The following is a 22,923-nucleotide window of genomic DNA, read 5'->3' as shown; positions in this document are numbered from 1 at the left end:
ATGGACATTCTGCTGATGCTTAGTATTACTTTTTCTAGTGAGTACTCCAAAAATAGTTGGGTAGTGTCTTATAATGTCACCATCTGAACACATAAAAGAAAAAACTGTTAGAAACACATGTTAGAAAAAACTGCAGGTGCTTCATTTATTCCCTGGTCTAGTGGTTAGGATTTGGTGCTTTTACTATTGTGACCCGGCTTCAATCCCTGGGCAGAGAACTGAGATCCCACAGGACAAAAACCAAAAACAAATTAAACCAAAAAGAAAAAGTAGTGGCAAAGGCTCCATCTGGTGGTGAGTATATGCAATTCCAAGAAATTTGCATTCTCTGTGTACTACTGGAATCTCCAGTTTGGAAAAATCTGTGGGTTCAAAAGTGGGAAGGAAAATACTGGCTGTTACACATTAACTAGTGATTAAAGTGATTAATGACTGAAGACAAAATCATAGGTTGTTCAGAATACTTGCCCCTAGATAGTCCCTGGAAAAAGTCCTAGGTCAAACATCTTTGCGAAATGTACACAAATGCCACTTTTAAAGATTCACAATAAATATTAACATATTAAAACTCTTGACAAGTTAAGAGACCTATTTTACATAGCTGGCATTTCCAGACTTTATTTGACCATGGGACCTCTCCTTCTTCCTCTCTCTTTTTAATTTGCTGTTGTTCAGCCACTCAGTTGTGTCCGACTTTTTGTGATCCCATAGACTGCAGTACCCCAGGCTATTCTGCCATTTTCAAAAATACTAGTTTGAAGTAATTATCTTAGGAGTATTTACTTTTAAAAAAGACTTTTTCTGTGGGGGATTTATGTCAGATTTTATAGTTTTACAGTCAATCTAAATACATAAGAATGATGATGATAAAAACAGTATTTTATAATTGTTTAGGTTTCATGCTCAATTCATAAGTATTTCGGGGAACAGTCATTTTGTGCTAGGACTTACTGAAAGCAAACAGTTATAATCGGTTGCATGTTGGTAAATGTTTAACTAGTATCCTTCAGGTTAATAGATTGATCTAAAATGCCTTGGTCTATCGATGTCTATAATTAAATTAGAAAGCCAGGAAAGATTGTTTTTGGAGATTTTCCCTTTTTCCAATTCATTGTCTGACTCCTTTCTCAGAAGCTCAAGAAATTTTCCATTCTTTAAAATGGCCATACTCTTCAAAGCAATCTACAGATTTAATACAATACCTGTCAAATTGCCCATTATATTTTTCACAGAACTAGAACAAATAATCTTAAAATTTTTATGGAACTTCAGAAGACCCAGAATCGCCAAAGCAATCCTGAGGAGAAAGAACAAAGTGGGAGGCATGACCCTCCCAGACTTCAGACATTACTACAAAGCTAGAGTAAGCAAAACAATGCTGTTTGTTGTTGTTCAGTTGCTAAGTCATGACGAGCTCTTTGAGACCAGAATACTGCAATGGGTTCTCCAGGGAATCTTCCCAGACCGGGGATCAAACCTGTATCCTCTGCATTGGCAGGTGGATTCTATACCACTAGCCACCAGGGGAGATCAGTGTGGTAGTACTACACAAAACAGGCATATGGATCAATGGAGCAGAAAAGAGAGAGCCCAGAAATTATCTCACACATGTATGGTTAATTGATCTTCAACAAAAGAGGCAAGAATATACAATGGGGAAAAGACAGTCTCTTAAGCAAGTGGTGTTGGGAAACCTGGACAGTTGCATGTAAATCAATGAACTTAGAACACACTCTCACACCACTTGCAAAAATAAGCTCAAAATGACTTAAGACTTAAATGACATGATACCATGAAACTCTTAGAAGAGAACATAGGCAAAACATTCTCTACTATAAATCTTACCAGTATTTTCTTAAGTCAGACTGATCTAGTCAAAAGAATATATACACATATCTATGTATCCGAATCACTTTGCTGTATACCAGACCAAAAACAAACACAACATTGTAAATCAACTATACTTCAATTAAAAAAACTTTTTTCCCATTCTCTATTCTTCTTCAGATCAAAACTACTTAACTCTCAATATATCAGAAAAAATAGTCTTCACCTTTTACCATCTGGACTCATTATATTTTTAAAGTTTATATCTTCAAGTCATTTCATGAATAACTGATACATATTTAGATTAAAGGGATATTCAATAAAGCCATTGTTAAAAAAAGAATAAAAGGATAATGGAAAGCAACTTTATTGGAAATTTAAATAAGTATCTAAGCATAGAATATCCCAGTTTTTATTCCCTTTTTTCCTGGTTTTGAAGATATACCCCAAATGGGCAATGTGCTCTGAATGCAACTACCTTCTAATTGCCTGCAATAATGTGTCTGGAACACATCCATCTTGCACAAAGTGACTGCAAATTCCAAATACATTACTACTGCATGCTATGAATTGCTTATTGTTACTTCTGGTTCTTTTTGTAGTTGCATCATCAAAACATAAGGCAAAGAATTTTCTGAAACCTTTAAAGGCTCATCATTTTGTTGAACAGAAGACAGCCATCTTCTTTGCTGCTGCTGCTGCTGCTAAGTCACATCAGTCGTGTCCGACTCTGTGCGACTCCATAGATGGCAGCCAACCAGGCTCCCTAGTCCCTGGGATTCTCCAGGCAAGAATACTGGACTGGGTTGCCATTTCCTTCTTCTTCTTTGCTACCTAGTTGCAAAACATTTGTATTTTTAGTTTAATAAATGAGCAACTCAAAGAATTTTTAATTTCTAGGTTATCTGTTTATCATCTTCGTATACAAAATTGCCATTAGCCAATATCCCCTTAAGAATCTTATCAAGTAAATTATCCATATAAACATCATAAAAGATGAAACAATTCAATAATATGTACTCTTAGCAAAATAAGATCATGCAACTGCTTGTTGCAAATCTTGTGGAATGAAGTTATTCCTTTTGAATGAATAACTGAATGAGAATATCACGGTTTTTGTCTTTAGAAATATATTGTTGACTCATTAATTCTTGACTTTGAAACATTCATTTAGGAAATGGTCATCTAAAGATTCTTAGTTTAAGATTTTGCTCTCATTATTAGAGAGCAATTTCTGTATTTCTATTTCTGTATTCATCTTCTGAATTCTCAACTATATTCAATGAGAGCTAGAGGCATAGTACAAAGATCTTGAAAGAAGCTACAGTACTTGGAGCATTGCAAAAAGAAAACTGAAGGATAATGCAATAGTGATGACTTACTTCACTATTCTATCATCTTAGGTAATTATATCATTTTCCATTTTCTTATTATTTTAGTATATTTTAAAGCATAGTTTGGAACAATTAATCATTAATGATGAAATAATTCCATGGATGATGAAGTAGCAGAATGTTGCAAGACAGGAAAAATAAGATCAGTAAGATTTCATGATGTATCCTAGATTTACAGCAGTTCAATGGACCCATGTAACAACTGCAAATAGAATTAAGTTTTATCCTATTTTTTTAAAATGAATTTTTGTTTTTTTGAAGACCTTTAAGAAATAATAAAAGTTGTAAAAAATCAATCCTTACAAATAGTACTCCCAGAAGAGGAAATCTTTGAAAACTAAAGTTGGGTCTAATAGTTCCTAATATGTAGAAGGGTTAACTCTTAAACTCATTAATCCTTAAGTACATAAAAATAGATATAATTGAATGTGTTACCCATCCTAACATTTATTTCATTGTAATAGGAAACAACAGCCTTTTGTCCAACTGAAAACATAAACATTATGAGTTCTTAGAATTCATTGAGTTGTATGGTAAAGATCCCTCTCTGGGGACCATAAAATGAATGAACTTACCAAAGGTGCTGGACTTTGATTTATTTCTCACGGAATTCCAGAATCCCAGTGGATCCGCTCATCTGTGTCTATTTACCCTACTCATTCTTAGATCTTGCTTTTTTTTCTGTGAATGTCCATATTCCACCTTTATATCATTGTTTACAGCTATTTACTTGCTGTACTTTCAGTCAAGAATCCTTGTTAAGGTGGCACATTGACCCCACTTTATTTGCAGGTCTGTACAGAATTTTGGCCTTTGATTCCCATTTCCTCTTCAGGATTGTTTAAAATCTGACAGCCAAAATCATCCTCTTTTATCTTACAAAACAAGTTTAGAGAAAGTAAAATATATATTTGCTATGTATCTTCTTTCTTGTGAATATAAGCTTTGAAGAACAAAAAAATTAATCATTTTCTCTGTGCAGTAAAATGCTTATAGGGCTAAGCTTGGCAAGAGTTTAGGTGTTGTCCTTTTTGGAAATAATTTCATGAACAATCTGTGACATGAAGTAACTCCTGCCATATCAATAAATAAGAAATGTCACAGACATCAGCAATTTTGGAACACAATGCCTTCTGTCCAGCAGATGCTGCCATGCCCCCCTCCTTACCCTCCACCCCCAGGATTGCTGAGAAGCTAGGGGAAGCAGCCATCTGCCACATTTGCCACTCCTAAAGGTGAACAAGGAATTAAGGATGTAAACAATCAGGAAACAGGATTTGGCCCCAGAGAGTTGAGGTCCATATAAAAGGAATGAATTCAGTGAGCCCAGAGACTTGCATCTTCCCATACATAGAATGCTAAATTCCTTAACTTGATAACTGATTTCCCTTCAGTTCAGTTCAGTCGCGTCTGACTCTGCGACCCCTTGGACTGCAGCATGCCAGGCCTCCCTGTCCATCACCAACTCCTGGAGTTGACTCAAACTTGTGTCCATTCAGTCGGTGATGCGATCCAACCATCACATTCTCTGTCGTCCCCTTCTCCTCCTGCCTTCAATCTTTCCCAGCATCAGGGTCTTTTCAAATGAGTCAATTCTTCACATCGGGTGGCCAAAGTATGGGAGTTTCAGCTTCAGCATCAATTCTACCAATGAACATTCAGGACTGATTTCCTTTAGGAAGGACTGTTGGATCTCCTTGCAGTCCAAGGGACTCTCAAAAGTCTTCTCCAACACCACAGTTCAAAAGCATCAGTTTTTTGGCGCTCAGCTTTCTTCACAGTCCAACTCTCACATCCATACATGACCACTGGAAAAACCATAGCCTTGACCAGACGGACCTTTGTTGGTGAAGTAATGTCTCTGCTTTTTAATATGCTATCTAGGTTGGTCATAACTTTCCTTCCAAGGAGTAAGCATCTTTTAATTTCATGGCTGCAGTCACCATCTGCAGTGATTTTGGAGCCCCCCAAAATAAAGTCTGACACTGTTTCCACTTTCTCCCCATCTAATTCCCATGAAGTGATGGGACCAGATGCCATGATCTTAGTTTTCTGAATGTTGATTTCCCATACCTCACAATAATCTTTGATGGTCAGACTGCCTGCTCCACTTTGTTGTAAACTTGTATAATAGCATGACTTCCCCTCTTGCCTCCTTGGAGCAGTTTTCTCAGGTCTAGTGAATGATGCTGCTTCTGGGCTCAAAGTCCTTAACATTCCCACCAAATAAAATACCTCTCTACTTTAAGGTTGTGACTATATTATTTTTTTAGTCAACAAACTCCTCACTGAAGGGTGGGGTTGCCTCAGACCATCAAGCTCCAGTGTCTTTCCAGCCTGTTTCGGTCTTCCCCATTTTACTCAATTCTTTTCTTGGAAAGAGAATCAGAAAACACATCAAGATTAATCAACCAAAGATTGTAGAGGGTGTGTGTGTGTTTATTTGTATGTGTTTAGGGGGGAGAGGAAGCAGAGGCAGTGTGGGAGGGGAGGTAAACTGACTAGGAATACATCAATAGTGTACAAATAGTATGTAAGTTCTTCCAGACCGAATATTTGGCCCTTTTTGCTTACGCGGTATCACAGCATCGCTGCTGTGCCTAGCACAAAGCAGACAAATGTTCAGTAAATGTTTGTTGTACTAAGCGAAAGAACGAACTTCTCACTTTGCTTTTTCAGGGGAGATGCGGCTTGTTCTTGGAATCAACCAGGGCCCTAGAGGAGAGGATGTCCTAGGGAACACCTCCGTTTCTCTCAACGAGGTGAGGAGTCTGGCGACAGAAAGTCCCACATCGTGGAGGCCCACGGGGAATGGGATCCGCCGTGCCTCCCGGGAGAGGAGACCGCATCGCCACGACGCAGCCCCACCCTGGCGTTTTAGTTCCACCGGGTTTCTGCGCCTTTCCGGGGTATCCGTCTCAGATTTGTCACTGTCGCCCCGCCCCTCAAGCTCCGTCTCCGCCTATTCCCCCTCCCCTCTCTCCTCCCCTTCTCCAACCTCCGGGCTCCGCCGCGCTCCCGCGGGCTCCCCTGCGGTTCTGCGGCTCGGTCGCCCCGCCCTCAGAGTGGCCCCGCCCTCCAGCCCCGCCCGTCCTCTCCTCTCCTCTCCCGCCCCGCCCCGCCCCTCCTCTCCTCTCCCGCCCCGCCCCGCCCCTCCTCTCCTCTCCCCTCCCGCCCCGCCCCTCTCCCTCCCGCCCCCGCCCCGCCCCTCTCCCTCCCGCCCCCGCCCCGCCCCTCTCCCTCCCGCCCCGCCCCTCCTCTCCCGCCCCGCCCCTCCCCCTCCCTTTGACGTGGCAGAGGCGGCATCAGCCATGTTGGTCCAGCAGAGTTCTGTGCGCAGGCCGGGGGCGGGGCAGCGCGGTCCCTGATTGCGGTGCCACGGCCGCTCCCGCTCGGCGGAGAGGACGGGTTTGTAAGGTAGAGGCTGCGACGGGCGCGGATCTCATACGTGGTGGCACTGTGGTAAGGATCGACTTCGGGGCCGCTAGCGCTCACTGGTAAGCGGGGGAAGGGCGGCGGCGGGTCCGCGGGGCCGGGGTCTCGAGGGTGGTGCCCACTCTGCCCTCTGGGTGGCCCGGGCCAGGTGGGGGTGCTCTGGGGCTGCGACTCGGCCCGGTGAGGGCTGCCTTGAGCCCTGAACTTGTCACCTCTTCACCCACCACCTCTGCTTAGTTCTGTCAGGGCCTGGGAACCGGCCCCCTCACCCATCTCCCCCGGATCAGGGGTGAAAGATGAGAGTCGAGTGAAAAACAGCAGTTGGGGCATCTCTCGCAGCACCCCACCCTCCGCTCCTGGCCGATCTGCCTTCTCCACCGCACCTCACCCCACCCCATCACGGCTTCTGGGTACTTTGGCTTCTTGGGTCATTCCTTGCCTCATCTGAAGAGCCCTAGACTTTGACCCGAGGTGACTTCGTCACTCGTAGTTTGGCCTTGGGAGTTAAAGGGGAGAAGGAGAAAAGTGCCAGCTAGAGCTCACACCTTGGGCCTTGATTACAAATAGATTTCAGTTTTCAGATTGGACCCATCTTCCGTACTTCCGTTCGGCCCTAAGTGTTTTCCCGTTTTGGTGGTAAGGGAAAAGTCATCGTAAATCCGCTTGGAATCACTGGAGTGAGTTTATGTTGAATCCGTGTTTTCACGGGAGCTTCCTCAAGGTCCAAGCCTCAAAGTCGTGGATAACCAGCCAAGTGAACTTGGTTAAAAGAAGTTTTAGATTTAAATATAGATGTATGTTAAGTCTTCCTTTTCTGCCTTCTCCAGTAGTCTAACAGACATCATTTTAGAAGTTCAGTTATTTTTAATTGGCTCAGCATTTTAGATTTGGAAGGGGCCTTGTAGTTTTCCAACCCAAACCTCTCATCTTACTGATGAGAATTTGAGGATCTGAGAGATTAAGCTATTTGTGCAGCATAATAAATCTAGTCGTGGGAAGTAGTTGAAGACACTTCAATTGAGGATTTTAGGACAGAAAAGTGGGAAAGCCACATTTAATTGTCTGTTAACAGATACATCTGTTTGGAAGGAACTCAAATTTTACTTACAATTTACAGTTTTTTCACTTAGCTATCTATAAAATGGCTAATGGGCATATATCTGATGTGCTAGGTTACAGTGACTTAATGTTTCTTTACTTCTAGTTATACCGTGAAAAAGTATTTAGAGTAATTCCCAATGATTATAAGTTGTGCTAAAAAGGAGACATTTCTTTAGAATGGTCTTTTATGTTTTGTACCACTTAATAAAATGTAATGACTAGTCAGTCTATTTTCTGCATCCTAGTTTAGTGTTTGAATCAAAATTTTTTAGTTTTATGCTTTTATAGAGACAATACTAGGGGAGAGAATGCTTATCAAATAATGCCATTTCATAAAGAGCTGGTTTGCAAAAGGACTTTATTTCAGATATGATGTTGTTGAGTATGGGACCAAGCCTGGCAGCATTTGTTCTAGAGTGAGTGATTTTAAGATTAATTTCTCCCTAGGAAAGGTGAGGGAATTTGGGGAGGTGTTTTGCTTATCTTTGTAATCAGACCAGTTAAGAAGAAAAACGTGGGACATTTTTCAGACTACTGTTGAAAAGTGATAATGAACAAATCGGATGTTAGAGCAGAGCGATTGAGAGGACAAACAGTGAGGAAGAGGAGGGGAATTGTACTCAAATATCAGTCAGGTGATACTCAGTATGTCTCAATAAAAAGTAAGGATGTGGAGTTACAATCCAGGCTTGTTACCTCTTGTAGAAACATACCTGGCCATTGCCTGTGTGTAGATGTCTTCATGATAAGTTTCATAGAGCCTTTCTCTATCAGCTTCCATGCTTTTAAATTAAGCCCTGGAATCCTAAGGAGGTGATTCTCAGGACCTCTTTATACTCTTAAACATTACTGAGGATCCTGAAGAAAAGAAAAGAAAAAAAAAATAAGTCGATCAGTCACGTCCTACTCTTTGCAACTCCATGGACTATACAGTACATGGAATTCTCCAGACCAGAATACTGAAGTGGGTAGCCTTTCCCTTCTCCAGGGGATCTTCCCAACCCAGGGATTGAACCCAGGTCTCCTGCATTGCAGGAGGATTCTTTGCCAGCTGAGCTAGGCTTAATAGAAGACAGGTGGATTTTCAGATCTACTTGCTGTCTGTTTTGATATGTTGTCTGGTTGAATTGTATGAAGGAAATCTGGCCTCACATAAACACATAGTTGGAAAACTCTTATTGTTTCCTGTGCTAAAACTGAGGTTGGCATCTTCTAACTCCCCTCTGATTATCCTTGACCTTTGTTTTATCATTATCTTTCAACAGCCATGTTTTTCTTGAATGCTTATATTTTTCTCAAAGCTGTCTGCTATATTTAGCTTTAAAATAATCTTTTCTAAACAAATCTAGTTATCTTAGGATTTCTCTCTACCCTTTGTCAATCTTTGAAAAATCCATGATTGCTTTTGCTTAGTATAAGATTCCCTAGTTGTCTCTGAAATTCTGATAGGAGGAATTACAGTGTCTAATTTTTATTTTCTTATTATATTTTCAATTAGGATATAATTTGACTAATAACATTCTTATTTCTTTTAAAGAAGGGAAAGTTCTTAGCTGTTTAAGATACTTAGATTTGTTAAGCATCAGTTTCTGTAATTTGCATTATCAAAATATATTTGAGCATTTTTCTGAAAACTGTTATATCTAATAATACCTTTTCTTCCCTCACTTATATTTTAGAATCATTTCCTCATCCCATCATTGTTCTTAGCAACTTCAGCATCCATGCTGGCTCTGTTGGTACCCTACCTTCATAATTCTTCAATTCTTGATGCCATTCATCCCTCCCACAAATCTTTTAGCCAGCCAGATAGTACTTGAGATTCTATCTTCTTAGACCTTTAAATTTTATAATTTCCCTCCATCACTAACCACTGCTGCAGTTTGAGAGCATGAGATAGACCTGTTGCCTAGGTAGGAGAGCTGGCATCCTAGTCAAGCAGTTAAAGAATAACAAGATGAAGATGTCTTTTGATACCGGGCCCTAACCAGAATGGCATCTCCCTCTTCTGGTAGTGAGTTTAAATGATTATATTGAAATTATGTATCTCAAATTAGAGTTTAAAATGCTGTCATAAGTTGGAATATTAGAAGTATTCTGAATTGTTTCTGCAAAAGAAATAAATGATGTATACATCACATGGAACACTTATCATGTATTTTACTACTTATCATGTATTTATTTCTTGTGCCTCAAATGTCCTGTATTAGTATGATAAAAAATTGCCTGTCTAAAATAGAAGTACCTCTTTTAGAAAAATCTTTTTGTTGTGTACTCTTAAGCATTATCTTTAGCAAGTTTAGTGGAAGCTTACTACCTTCTGGGTAGAAAAGCATGTGAGTTTTAGAATTTAATGTTTTTGACAATCTGTTTATTAAAACGATGTAACTCACAAGGCTGATACAAAAAACTTAGGACTTGGATTTTCTCCATTTTTGACTTAAATCAATAGGACATCAATTTTATCATTTATTATTTTTTCTGTAGTTTTTTTCAAGAGTGAATGAAAAAAGGATAAAATACCTCACTTGGGGCTTAATGAGCTTTGGGTTCTGTAGAGCCATTCATTATTTTATTATAATTGAGGTCATTGTTCACTTACTAATTTTTTTCTGAAATAATTATTTTCTTTCGTTTATGATTTCTAATGGATGAGTATCAGTAGAACTGGGAAAAACATACTTATTTTGAATTTTCTTAATAAGATTTAAAAATATCTTTAAATTTTGTTTCAGAAATAAGAATCAAGCTCTACAATGACAACCTATTTGGAATTCATCCAACAAAATGAAGAACGAGATGGAGTCCGATTTAGTTGGAATGTTTGGCCATCGAGTCGATTGGAAGCTACAAGAATGGTCGTTCCGGTAGCAGCCTTATTTACACCACTGAAGGAGAGACCAGATTTGCCACCCATTCAATATGAACCTGTTCTCTGTAGCAGGACCACTTGCCGTGCAGTCTTGAATCCTTTATGGTAATTAAAGCATATGGAAAACACTAAAGTGTCCCTATGATTTAAAAATGTAGTTTCTTTCATGTTCATTTATATAAAATGTTTTTGTTTATAGTTGTTTTTTAAGTTAAAGTAGAATCAGAGTTATAAAATTTTAGACTCATACTAGTTGTAGTGAGTTAAAAAGAAACCAAATGCAAAACTGTCAGTATGTAAACTGTTAGATTCTATCAGTATTCTCTAGATACTGATGCTGGCTATCACCTTATTTTGTGTCATTTGAAAAGTCATAAATGAGTGGTATGGTGTTTAAAAAATGTTATGATTTCTTGTTATATAAGCCAGAGTCTGAAGAATCACCTTTTATTCCTCTTTCTACTCCCTCTTTCCACTCAATCCACTGGCAAATCTGGTGGATTCTGTCTCAAGAACATTATTGATCCTGTCTCTTACTCTCATTCTCTGCTAGTACATGGTGCTTCGAAAGATGGTGATCTTTTCTTGGGTGGTTTTGTTATCCTCCTAACTGTTCTTCCTGTTTCCATTCTTGCCTTTCAGTAGTCTCTTCTCCACCCAGAAGAGTGGAGAATTACACTTATAATGAAAAATCCAAACCCCTTATCAAGACCTGTAAAGCTCTATATAATCTAGCCTGTATATATTTCTGCCTTCATCTGTATCATCCATTTTCTTCATTTCACCTACATTACACCTTATCATCTTTCTATTCTTGGATATACCTAACTTATTTCTACCACAAACTTTGTGCAGTAGCTGTACATGCTGCCTGGATTGCTCTGCCCCCAGATTTTCTTGTAACCGGTTTCTTTTCATTTCAGTTACATTTTAGTTGTTTATTAATGAAGGCTTTCCTTTAAAGTTGCCCTCCCAAATAACATTCTCATGTCTTGCTTTGTTATCTTTAGTTTTTATTACCACTATCTAAAAGTATTTTCTGCATTTATGCATGTATTGTTTATTGTCTTTCACTTCTAGAATATAATAAGCTTTAAGATAGTAGGACCTTTGATCTCATTTACTTATCATCAGCACCTAGAATAATGGCCTTCAATAACTGTATATATTTTTATTGAATATGTGTTTTCTAGAGCTGAGTTTAGAAGTTACTGAGTCACTTGGAGAAAAAAAATAGTATTATCTTAATTTATTGTTGGTATTTGCTGTATATTAAAAGTTACAATATATTCATTTTGGTGAGCTTGTATGTGTTAAAAGTATGAATTAAATATTGGCAACACCTAAAAATACATGGCTTTTAAAGATCGCTTTCACTGTCAATTTGAATTAATTCATTTCAGAAAGAAGTTAATTTTATTCAAATTGGAATTACTGCACAGTTTAGCTGAATCATGAGCTATTGTATCTTTTCTTAAAACAGTCAAGTGGATTATCGAGCAAAACTCTGGGCTTGCAACTTTTGTTATCAAAGGAATCAGGTAAGAAAGCCCCCAGTGTAGATGTTAATGCTGTAATACTAATGCTGATCTATATATGCAGGAAAATACATATTTAAAAATAAAGATTAATTTTTTTAGGATTAAATAAATAAATGATTAAAGTATCTATTTTTAAGTAATTAAGTGATCAGGAAATACTTCTTTACAGTTTAAAATTTCATTACTTGGTAATAATTTCTTAAAATATTTTGCTTTTTTCTACCTGTAGTTTCCACCGACTTACGCTGGTATATCTGAACTGAATCAGCCTGCTGAACTTTTACCTCAGTTTTCTAGCATTGAATATGTAGTTCTGGTAAGAACATAAGAGTAACTCTTTAAGAAAGTTTAAAATATCTAGTAATTTAGCAGTACTTTATACCAAAATAATTATTCAGTTGAGCTGACTTAAAAGGTTCATTCTTCATTCTCACATTGAATTGATTGAGCATTTCAAAGGTAGAACTGTCAAGGTCAGTTTGAGCAAGGTAATTTCTATTGTAGTTATTTGAAAGGTGGCCAGGATTTTGGGCGGGGAGGTTTGATTTGCTATATTGAGTAGGTCAATAAATAGTAAAGAATCAATTTTGCTTTGTAGTTGGAAGGTTAGTTACAGATACTTGGTCAATATGATACTGGAGCTTAATGATATATCCCCAAGTCTAATGATGAAATTACTCTTGAATTGGTTCTTGTTAGGAAAATAATTTTTCTTCCCTTTCTGAACAGCTTTACATAGTTTATTTTAATACTTAAGTATTAAGGTAATATCTTTTATGAATGTTGTAGAGAAAGCAGAATATGACTCACTTGAGCCTGTCAGTAATTTGTCCACTCTGACTAGTTTCCAGTTCCTTTACAATGCAATTCAGATTAGGTAATTGTTTTATAAAAATAACCTAATTTTGCTGTTAAGCTTTAAAGTTACTGTTTTCTTATTTTAAAAGAAATACTTGTAAGAAATCAAACTTCATGCAGTTAAGTAAAATTGAAAGTGAAAGTCCCCTTCGTGTAACATAACTAATGTTCATAAAGTTAATTTTTCACTTGATGATGTATTAGATATAGAATCTGTTTCATTTGTAAAATGGCTTTATTAGAATTCCATTGTTAAACATATAATACATTATTTAATTAGTCCTCTATTGATTATCCTGTGTATTGAGCTGAAGTGTTATACTTTTAAAACTTTTTTTTTTATCACAATGTTTTTTAAAAGCGTGGTCCTCAGATGCCTTTGATATTCCTCTATGTGGTTGATACTTGCATGGAAGATGAAGATTTACAAGCCCTGAAAGAATCTATGCAGATGTCACTAAGCCTTTTACCACCTACAGCTTTGGTTGGCTTAATTACTTTTGGGAGAATGGTGCAGGTTCATGAACTTGGATGTGAGGGCATTTCAAAAAGCTATGTCTTCAGAGGAACAAAAGATCTGTCTGCCAAACAACTGCAGGTAACAACAAGAATGGTGGTTTGCCTGTCTCTGCATATCTTTCTATGTACGTCTAAAAATGCCTTCTAGATAGATGCTTCCAGAAAATGTTATGAATGACTAACATAGTTGTCTTAAAACAAAGCCTTTAAACTTAGTGTTGGCCTCAGCTTTCTTTCGTTTGCCTCACGCTGTAATCATAGAGATTGAAGACCCTTCACCTTTGAAGTATCTGTAAAATCTGGAGTGAAACTGAAGCTCTTTTACCAAAAATCTGAAGGCTTGTAGAAGAGTCATGCTGAGACTGCGAGGAGGCAGCCACACAGTGTTATCTCTTGTTTCTTTGTGTGTCACTTAGGAGCTGAGCACTTTGTGTTTGGCAAGGGGAGCTATTTTAAGGCTTGAGAGTTAATAGGTGAACCGTGAATATATGTATTTTTTCATACACTGGGATATTTTTGTTTTTGCAGCAAATTAAAGCCTTGTCTTCCAAGGCAGGGAATTATGTGCAACATACTAGGATTATCTTGGTATATTTTTCAAAATCTTTTTCTGTCTAGATATTTTGACAGATCATGAGAGATATTCATATTACTTTAAATAAATATGTTCATCAATTGGAAGATAGTTGAGAGGGCAGAGAATGTTCATGTAAGTCAGAGAATTAAAAATCATAGGCATGCAAGATGTTTATTACTTTATAATCCCCCTTTATACAATTCCTTATTGTCTATCCATCATATTTATTATTACACTTAATTAGCTAATACTTTAACTTTTGTTGGTTTTGCCAGATTTAAATTTCCATATAGTCAGGGACTATTTATATTTTTCACCATTACATACCTGGCCCATAACAGATACTTGAACTATTTAGCTGCTGAAAGGAATAAATGAATACAAGTTAAGAATACAGACATTCAAGTTACACAGTAATTTATTTTGACTGTTAATTAGAAGTGAAGTATTCTGAGCCAGTTTCCCCCTTCTTTGCTCACATAGCACTTTGTACTTTGCTCTCCTATGATGTTTATTTCATTGTATCACTGTTCACCTGACAGTCTGCCCACTTGGAACTTTTGCTTTCAAGGGAAGAGATTTTGTGTTCTTTATTTTTGTGTTTCTAATGCCTGTGGAAGCACCTTCCATGCCATAAATAGTTAGTACATCTTTGTAGGAGTAATTAAACGGACATCACAGAAATAATCTCTTTACAGGAGATGCTGGGGCTCTCTAAAGTACCAGTTACTCAAGCAACACGTGGTCCTCAGGTGCAGCAGCCACCGCCTTCCAACAGGTAATAAATATGGCAAAAAGAACCTCACAGTTTTACAGTTAATGCATCTGTCTTCACCCTTAACTTGAACACAGGCCTTCAGTGATATAATACTGTTAAATATTTTTAGGAATATAAATACTGAATTAGTGTACTTTTTAAAAAAGAGTTGAGGTAACATCACATCGCTGAAATGGTTGGTTTTTCATCATTACAATGTAAGGAGTTACTTTAGTTTTGATACAGTCTTTAAAATTTTTTTTTAAATATTGGAGTATATATATATATTTTTAATTTATGTGGGGCATTTTATTTATTTATTTGTTTGGATGGTACTGGGTCTTTGTTGTTGCATGGACTTTTCTGTAGTTGCTGTGAGCAGGGGTTACTCCTCAGTTTCAGTGCAAGGGCTTCTCACTGTAGTGGCCGCTCCCATTGCAGGGCACAGGCTCTAGCGTGTATGGGCTCAGTAGTTGCGGCTCCCAGGCTCCAGAGCACAGGCTCAATAGTTGTGGCATAGGGGTTTAGTTGCTCTGCAGCATTGGGATCTTCCTGGATTTGGAATCAAACCTGTGTCTCCTGCATTGGCAGGCAGATTCTTTACCACTGAGACACCAGGAAAGCCTCTGGAATACAGTTTTGATATATTCCAGATTTTTCTATTTTTAAGTTCAAAAACCTTAATTTTTGTGCTTGGGAGGGCAGCCAAGCAAAAATAGGGCCCCATAAGCTTTTTACTTTACCTTCTTACCTTTATGGGTAGCTTTTTCTGCTAAACTTACTGATCAGAGGTGGTATTAGTAAAATTGAGTTGATGCATCTTCTCATAATTAATTCAGTAACTTTAAAACTTACTAGATTGGTAAATGGAAGATGCAATCTCAAAGTAACACTTGGTTTGAGTGTTTTCTTTACAGTAGTTGTACACACGGAGTTCCTCAGCGGTAAACAGCATCACTTGGGAGCTTACTTGAAATGCAAATTCTTGGTCACCACCCCAGACCTGCTGAAACAAAACCCTGGAACCAGCAGTCTGTCAGTACAAACCCTCTGACTGATTCTGATATACACAAAAGTTTGAGAACCATTTGGTCTGCCATGTATTCAGCTGCTTTTTCTGTTTTTAAGAAAGTGGACAATTTGTTTCTTAAACCTTCACCCACAAACATTTATCAATGGCTTTTTATTTTATTTTGTTTTGTAGATTCTTGCAGCCAGTACAGAAGATAGACATGAATCTCACAGACCTTCTGGGAGAACTTCAGCGAGACCCCTGGCCTGTACCACAGGGAAAGAGACCTTTGCGTTCCTCTGGGGTGGCACTTTCCATAGCTGTAGGACTCCTTGAGGTAGAGACAGTAACTTTATTTTGGAATGTAAATATGTGCATGTATGTGTGGACTGATATGCACAAGATGATGCTGGGTGGAAAAATCAGGTCACGGGACAGCACATACATGATTTTATTTAAAGTTTGATCCATGGTATATCCTTTTGTGTGTAGAGAAGCTTCTGGAATGATGTTTTCCCAAATATTAAGAGTGGCGGGATAAGGAGAATTTTACTAAATACAATTTGAAAATTTTAAACTTGATATATCTTGGCTTTATATTAATAATTAGAAGAGTTTTTGTTAAAAAAAGTTTTTTTTTAAATTTGAAATGTTAACTAGAAAAGTTGCAAAGGACTTTTTTCTCTGAACTATTTGTGATTAAGTGATGTTCCCAATTCCATGAATACTTTAGCTGTATTTTCTATAAACTGAGATATTCTCCTATATAACCACAATACAGCTTTTAAAATCAGGTTTTAAAATATGTGATATATATATCAGTGTATATATACCGATGTTTTATACAATACATGACACTGATGTATTGTTGTGTTGTTGTTGTTCAGTTGTAAGTTGCATCTAACTCTTTGCGACCCCATGGACTGCAGCACACCAGGCTTCCCTGTCCTTCACTATCTCCAAGAGTTTGCTCAAATTCATATCCATTGAATTATACAATACATAGCACAGATATATTACTGCCATCTAATTCTCAGAACTCATTCAAGTTTCACTGATTATCTCAATAATTTTTTTTTGCTTAAAAGATTTAATTCAGAGGCATGTAGTGATTGGGTTCCCAGGTGACACCAGTGGTAAAGAACCTGCTTGCCAATGCACAAGACATAAGAGACGGAGGTTTGATCCCTGGGTCGGGCAGATCCCCTGGAGAAGGGCATGGCAGCCTACTCCAGTGTTCATGCCTGGAGAATTCCATGGATAGAGGAGCCTGGTGGGCTACAATCCATGGGGTCATAAAGAGTTGGACACGACTGAAGCAACTCAGCATGTATGCACGCACATGTAGTGATTATGTCTGTTTAGTCTCCACTTGAGTACATTTCCTCAGCCTTCCTTTACTTTCATGACCTTGGCATGTTGGAAGATTCAGGCCAGTATATAGAATATCTCTCAAATTAGGTTTGTCTTGATGGTAGCCTTACAATTAGATTGAGGTCTTGCATCTTTGGCAGGAAGATCACAGAAGTGATCTGTTCTTTTTATAGCCTATCAGGTGACACATGATTTTCATTTGCCCCATTATTGATGATGATCACTTTGATCATTCATTAAAATGTGTCTGGCAGAAGTCTCCACTGTAAAATTATTCTCATTTCTCTTCCCTTTATGATTAATAAACATTAGATGGTGAGGATCTTTAAAACCATTCCTCATCAAACTTTCAATTTATTCATTTATTTATTAATATCACTGTGGATTGATGGTTTCCTGTTTTATACGAGTTATAATCTGTTACTTTCAGGTTTTTTTTTCCTTTAACTTTCTAGTTTGACATAATTCCAAAACATATGGAAAAGTCACAAAAATCGTTTAAAGAATTCCTTTATATCTTTTAACCAGATTCCTCAAATGTTAACATTTATTACGTTTGATTTGTCCTTCTCTTTCTAGATGCTTATATAGATAGTGAAACCATTTGAAAGTAAGTTACAAATATGTCCTTTTACTTCTAAGTACTTTAGTGTGTACTTCTTAATTACACAAGAACATTCCTTTTATAATGCAGTTCATTTAACAGTCATGAGATAACAATGATAGAACACTATTTTCCAAATCTTTAAACTTTATTCAGATTTCACCAGTTATCCTAATAATACTCTATTGTATTCGGTTGTCGTGTCTCTTTAGTGTCCTTTATTCTAATAGTTCCTCAGTTTTTCTTTGTGTTTCGTGACATTAATATTTTTTAAGAGTACAGTCTAGTTATTTTTTTATTTTAATTTTGAAATTTTTAATTGTAGGACAATGGCTTTATAATGTTGTGTTAGTTTAGGCTAGTTATTCTGTAGAATGACTTTCAATTTGAGTTTATCTGATCTTTTCTCATGAGTAGATTGAGCTTTTGCACTTTTGGCAGGAATATTGCAAAAAAAAATGCAAATACTGATTTGCGATCTGCTTAGTGGAGCATCTGAGGAAGTCCATGATGTGACGTTAACTTAGTTTATTTCTGCTGGTTTACTTAGCTTTGATCACTTGGTCAAAGTAGTTTCTACCAGGTTTCTTCACTGCAGCGTTATATTTTTCCCATTGTAAGTATCTAATGGGGAGATTCCTTGTGTACTCATCAAACTTTTACCCAGTAGTTTTAGCATCCATTCTTGATTCTTGCTTGATCAGTTATTATTGTGCGGGGGGCTAAATTGTGACTAATTCCATCATTTCTTCTACATTTATTGACTTTCTACTTGAGGAAGAGTGTTCTATTCTTCATTTATATGATTATATCAACGTGAATTCTTATTTCATCCAATGGATTATATTCCTTTACTGTCATTATTTATTTTGAAAATCAAATTGTCCAGATTTGGGCAATGGGAGCCCTTTTAGGCTGGCTCCTGGGTCCTTATTATATGTCCTCATCATTGTTTGAACATTTACTTGCTTTCTAGTATAGTAAGATGTTCAAGGCTCATCTTACATGTTCCCTGCCCTTGACCTGAAATCAGCCATTTAAAAGCCCTGGTTTCTTTTAGCTCTGTTTCTTTTTAAACATAACCATGCTTCTACTTCTGCTTTATTGACTATGCCAAAGCCTTTGGCTGTGTGAATCACAACAAATTGTGGAAAATTCTTAAAGAGATGAGAATACCAGACCATCTTACCTGCCTCCTGAGAAATCTGTATGTAAGTCAAGAAGCAACAGTTAGAACCAGATGTGGGACAAAAAACTGCTTCCAAATTGGGAAAGGAGTACATCAAGGCTGTATACTGTCACCCTGCTTTTATTTAACTTATATGCAGAGTACATATAATGCCAGGCTGGATGAAGGACAAGCTGGAATCAGGATTGCCGGGAGAAATATCATTAACCACAGATATGCAGATGACATCACCCTTATGGCAGAAAGTGAAGAGGAACTGAAGAGGTTCTTGATGAAAGTGAAAGAGGAGAGTGAAAAAGTTGGCTTAGAACTCAGTATTCAGAAAACTAAGATCATGGCATCTAGTCCCATCACTTCATGTCAAATAGATGAGGAAACAATGGAAAAAGACTTTATTTTTGGGGCTCAAAAATCGCTGCAGCTGGTGACTGCAGCCATGAAATTAAAAGATGCTTGCTCCTTGGAAGGAAAGCTATGACCAGCCTAGACAGCATATTAAAAAGCAGAGACATTACTTTGCCAACAAAGGTCCATCTAGTCAAAGCTATGGTTTTTCCAGTAGTCATGTATGGATGTGAGAGTTGGGCTGTGAAGAAAGCTGAGTGCCGAAGAATCAATGGCTTTTGAACTGTGGTGTTGGAGAAGACTCTTGAGAGTCTCTTGGACTGCAAGGAGATCCAGCCAGTCAATTCTAAAGGAGATCAGTCCTGAGTGTTCATTGGAAGGACTGATGCTGAAGCTGAAGCTTTCATACTTTGGCCACCTGATGTGAAGAACTGACTCACTGGAAAAGACCCTGATGCTGGGAATGATTGAAGGCCGGAGGAGAAGGGGATGACAGAGGATGGATGGTTAGATGGCATCACCGACTTGATGGACATGAGTTTGAGCAAGCTCTGGGAGTTGGTGATGGGCAGGAATCTGGCGTACTGCAGGCCATGGGGTTGCAAAGAGTTAGACACGACTGAGTGACTGAACTGATGGTTCATGTGTTCACTGTTACCAGAATGTCATTGCTTTTATGTCCTAGTGAATAGAGCTAAGAAGTAGATATGTATAAGAAGAAGATTAGTAGATATATCTATATGTATGTTTCCCTCTCTCTCTATAGCTGTATATTTATATACATACACACATATCCATATAATTAAGTGTATGTGTACATATGTGTGCATATATTTATACATATATCTACATTCCCCTGCAAACATCTATGTCTATCTCTATTAAAACCTTAAACACTATATATATTAAAAACCAAGAGTTCTTTCAGATGTATCTAATTCCAATTTAGTACCACAGGGTTTATTCTGTCCTTCCCACTTTGCGTATTTGTAACTCCTTCTTTGACTGTGAGAAGCTGGCTGTGACTATTCAAAATATATTTACTTGTTTTCTCAGTCCTAGAATACAGATAGACTAGTTTTATAATTTTTAGCTCAAACCTCTGTGAAAAAAGCCTAGGAATTAGGGCTCAAGGTTTATTTAACATTCTGAGGATATATGAGACAAAATATACTATACTCAAAAGTGAACTGGGTTAGTTATCCATACCCTCCCCCCACTTCATGTGGTTATGTTTTACATTTGTTGCACATTCTGTACATTTCTTTTTTAAAAATCCCATTCTTGTTTTGCATGTGTGTATATGTATAGTGAAACATTAACATGCTTCCAAATCAAAGTTGTACAAAACTATGTATTCAGAGTAGTGTCAGTCCCTTTGTTGTATGAAATTTGTCTTCTAGTAAATTTCTTAAGAAGATGTAAGGGTACAGAATTTCATAAACTGTCTAATGTTTAAACACTTTTTCTGTGGCTTTTTTATAGTTGAAGGATAACTTGGCAGGATATAAAAAGCCTTGCTTCTCACTTTCTATCTGGTAGTTTTTGAAAATGATGCTCTGTTGTTTTCTTGCTTTGATGATTTTGAGAAGACTGATGCCAGTCTAATTCTCATGCCCATGTAAATTATTTGATCATTTTGCTTGGAGATCTTGAGGAATTTATCTTTATTATCTTAATAGCATTAGTAGTGTCTTGTGGGTAAATTTTCTCCAGTGTCTGGTGATCCTTTTTTATATGTGTATTCAAATCTTTTGTATCATAGTTTTAAGTGTTTTTTCATTGTTTTATCTTCTTTAAGAACTCCAATTACACATAAATTGGATCTTTGCCTATTTTCAGCCACTTTGTCTCTGCTCTTTTATTCTTCTTTGTCAGCCACTTTCATTTCAGCCACTTTGTCTCTGCTCTTTTATTCTTCTTTACTTCGTTTTTATGCTCTTGGGTAATTTCTTGCTTTTCTTTAGTTTCCTTTAAGTTTTCATTTGAATCTGGCAGTTGTTCTATGCTGGTTGCTAGCTCCCTTCTTTTTTTCCCTGTACTTTTCCCCAAACTGCCCTTGCTCTGTGTGAAGGTTTGCATGGGAGATAGCTCACTGGGACTTAGTGTTTATTTTTTTCCTTATAAGTAATTCAAAGTTTAAACGTTTTTTGTGTTCTAGTTATGAAGATGTGTGGTTTGTATACTTTTTTTTTTTTTTTGGTTTGGTTTGTATACTTTTATTTGTTCTTCTTTACTGATGTTTCAGCTTTACATGATTGCTATTACATCAGGAAGATGATACCCAGGATGAAAAGAGTATTTTTATTTATTAATCTAGTTTAAGAAAGTTATACAAGTAATAAGTATACCTAATAAAAACATTCAAACAATATATAAGGATATATGAAAATGAAAATTAAAAGGCAGTTTTCCTTGCTTTTCCCTAGATTTGTTAAGTATGTGATTTTTAAAATTATTATTAAAGTTTATGTCACTTACATTCTTTTCTGCACTTGATCTTAGCCAAAAGCCTGAGAAGTGATATATTCTTTTCTGAATGTAATGAATAAGTAGCTTGAGAATGCACTCTGAATTTTTATTCAATAACTGCTTATAGAAACTAAAAATAAAAGCATTTTGAATATGATATTATTCATTACTAATGTGGAACAAATAGAGTGCCCTATTTTCTTCTTCTTTCCCTACTCCTTCCCGTCTGTACTAGTTAAGCAGGAGGAACAACCTTGCTTATAGGGATCAGGTTTATAGATAATTTTAAAATTAGAAAAATAAAATAAGGAAAACATGGTTATTAGAATAGACTTTCAAAAGAAAGATATTAACATCTCGTGTTTAAATTTTGTTTTAAACATTTGATCATTCTTGAAATATGTGTGCTCTCCTGTTGTTTAGAAAGAATATATCAAAATTCACTATCAGAAATGTATATCCATGTTTCCCCTTAAACTCTTCTCATGGGTTACTTTTTCCTGATAGTGTACTTTTCCCAACACTGGTGCTCGTATCATGATGTTCATTGGTGGTCCAGCCACTCAGGGGCCTGGAATGGTGGTTGGAGATGAATTGAAGACACCCATAAGATCATGGCATGACATTGAAAAAGACAATGCCAAATATGTCAAAAAGGGAACTAAGGTAAGTTTTATTTTTAAGTCTTTTTGCCTTATTAGAAAAATTCATTTGATGAAGGAGGAGGAATATAATTACTTGATGATAAATCCGATATTGTGGTGAACCTATAAGCTGCCGTTCCGAATTAGAGAAATAGTCTTTTTTTCCTTGATAACTTAGGGTATTTTATTTTCTGGTTTTAAATATTTAAAAACTTAATTTTGTTGTTTAGTTGCTCAGTTGTGTCCAACTCTTTGTGACCCTGTGGACTGCAGCACGCCAGGCCTCCCTGTCTATCACCAACTCCTGGAGTTTACTCAAACTCATGTCCATTGAGTCTGTGATGCCATCCTCTCATCCTCTGTTGTCCCCTTCTTCTCCTGTCTTCAATCTTTCCCAGCATC

The 22,923-nt window shown here is 37.2% G+C and overlaps 1 protein-coding gene across 2 annotated transcripts in view; it reads left to right on the top strand.

Moving 5' to 3' along the window:
- The first annotated feature begins 6,526 nt into the window (after nucleotides 1–6,526).
- Nucleotides 6,527–22,923, top strand: part of SEC23A (SEC23 homolog A, COPII coat complex component) — a 59,534-nt gene continuing 43,137 nt past the window's right edge. Inside the window, exons 1-8 of one of the 2 annotated variants that reach the window (XM_043921483.1) lie at nucleotides 6,527–6,718; nucleotides 10,493–10,734; nucleotides 12,113–12,170; nucleotides 12,400–12,486; nucleotides 13,390–13,626; nucleotides 14,823–14,902; nucleotides 16,086–16,230; nucleotides 22,385–22,543. In XM_043921483.1, the coding sequence (XP_043777418.1) occupies nucleotides 10,514–10,734; nucleotides 12,113–12,170; nucleotides 12,400–12,486; nucleotides 13,390–13,626; nucleotides 14,823–14,902; nucleotides 16,086–16,230; nucleotides 22,385–22,543 (987 nt within the window). In that variant the 5' untranslated portion in view covers nucleotides 6,527–6,718; nucleotides 10,493–10,513. The remainder of the gene's footprint in view (nucleotides 6,719–10,492; nucleotides 10,735–12,112; nucleotides 12,171–12,399; nucleotides 12,487–13,389; nucleotides 13,627–14,822; nucleotides 14,903–16,085; nucleotides 16,231–22,384; nucleotides 22,544–22,923) is intronic. The other variant, XM_043921484.1, reaches the window with a different exon arrangement.

Source organism: Cervus elaphus, chromosome 13 (assembly GCF_910594005.1).
Source record: "Cervus elaphus chromosome 13, mCerEla1.1, whole genome shotgun sequence".
Taxonomy (NCBI): Eukaryota; Metazoa; Chordata; class Mammalia; order Artiodactyla; family Cervidae; genus Cervus; species Cervus elaphus.
Note: the sequence above shows the minus strand (reverse complement) of the source record. Positions and strands in the feature narration are given on the sequence as shown.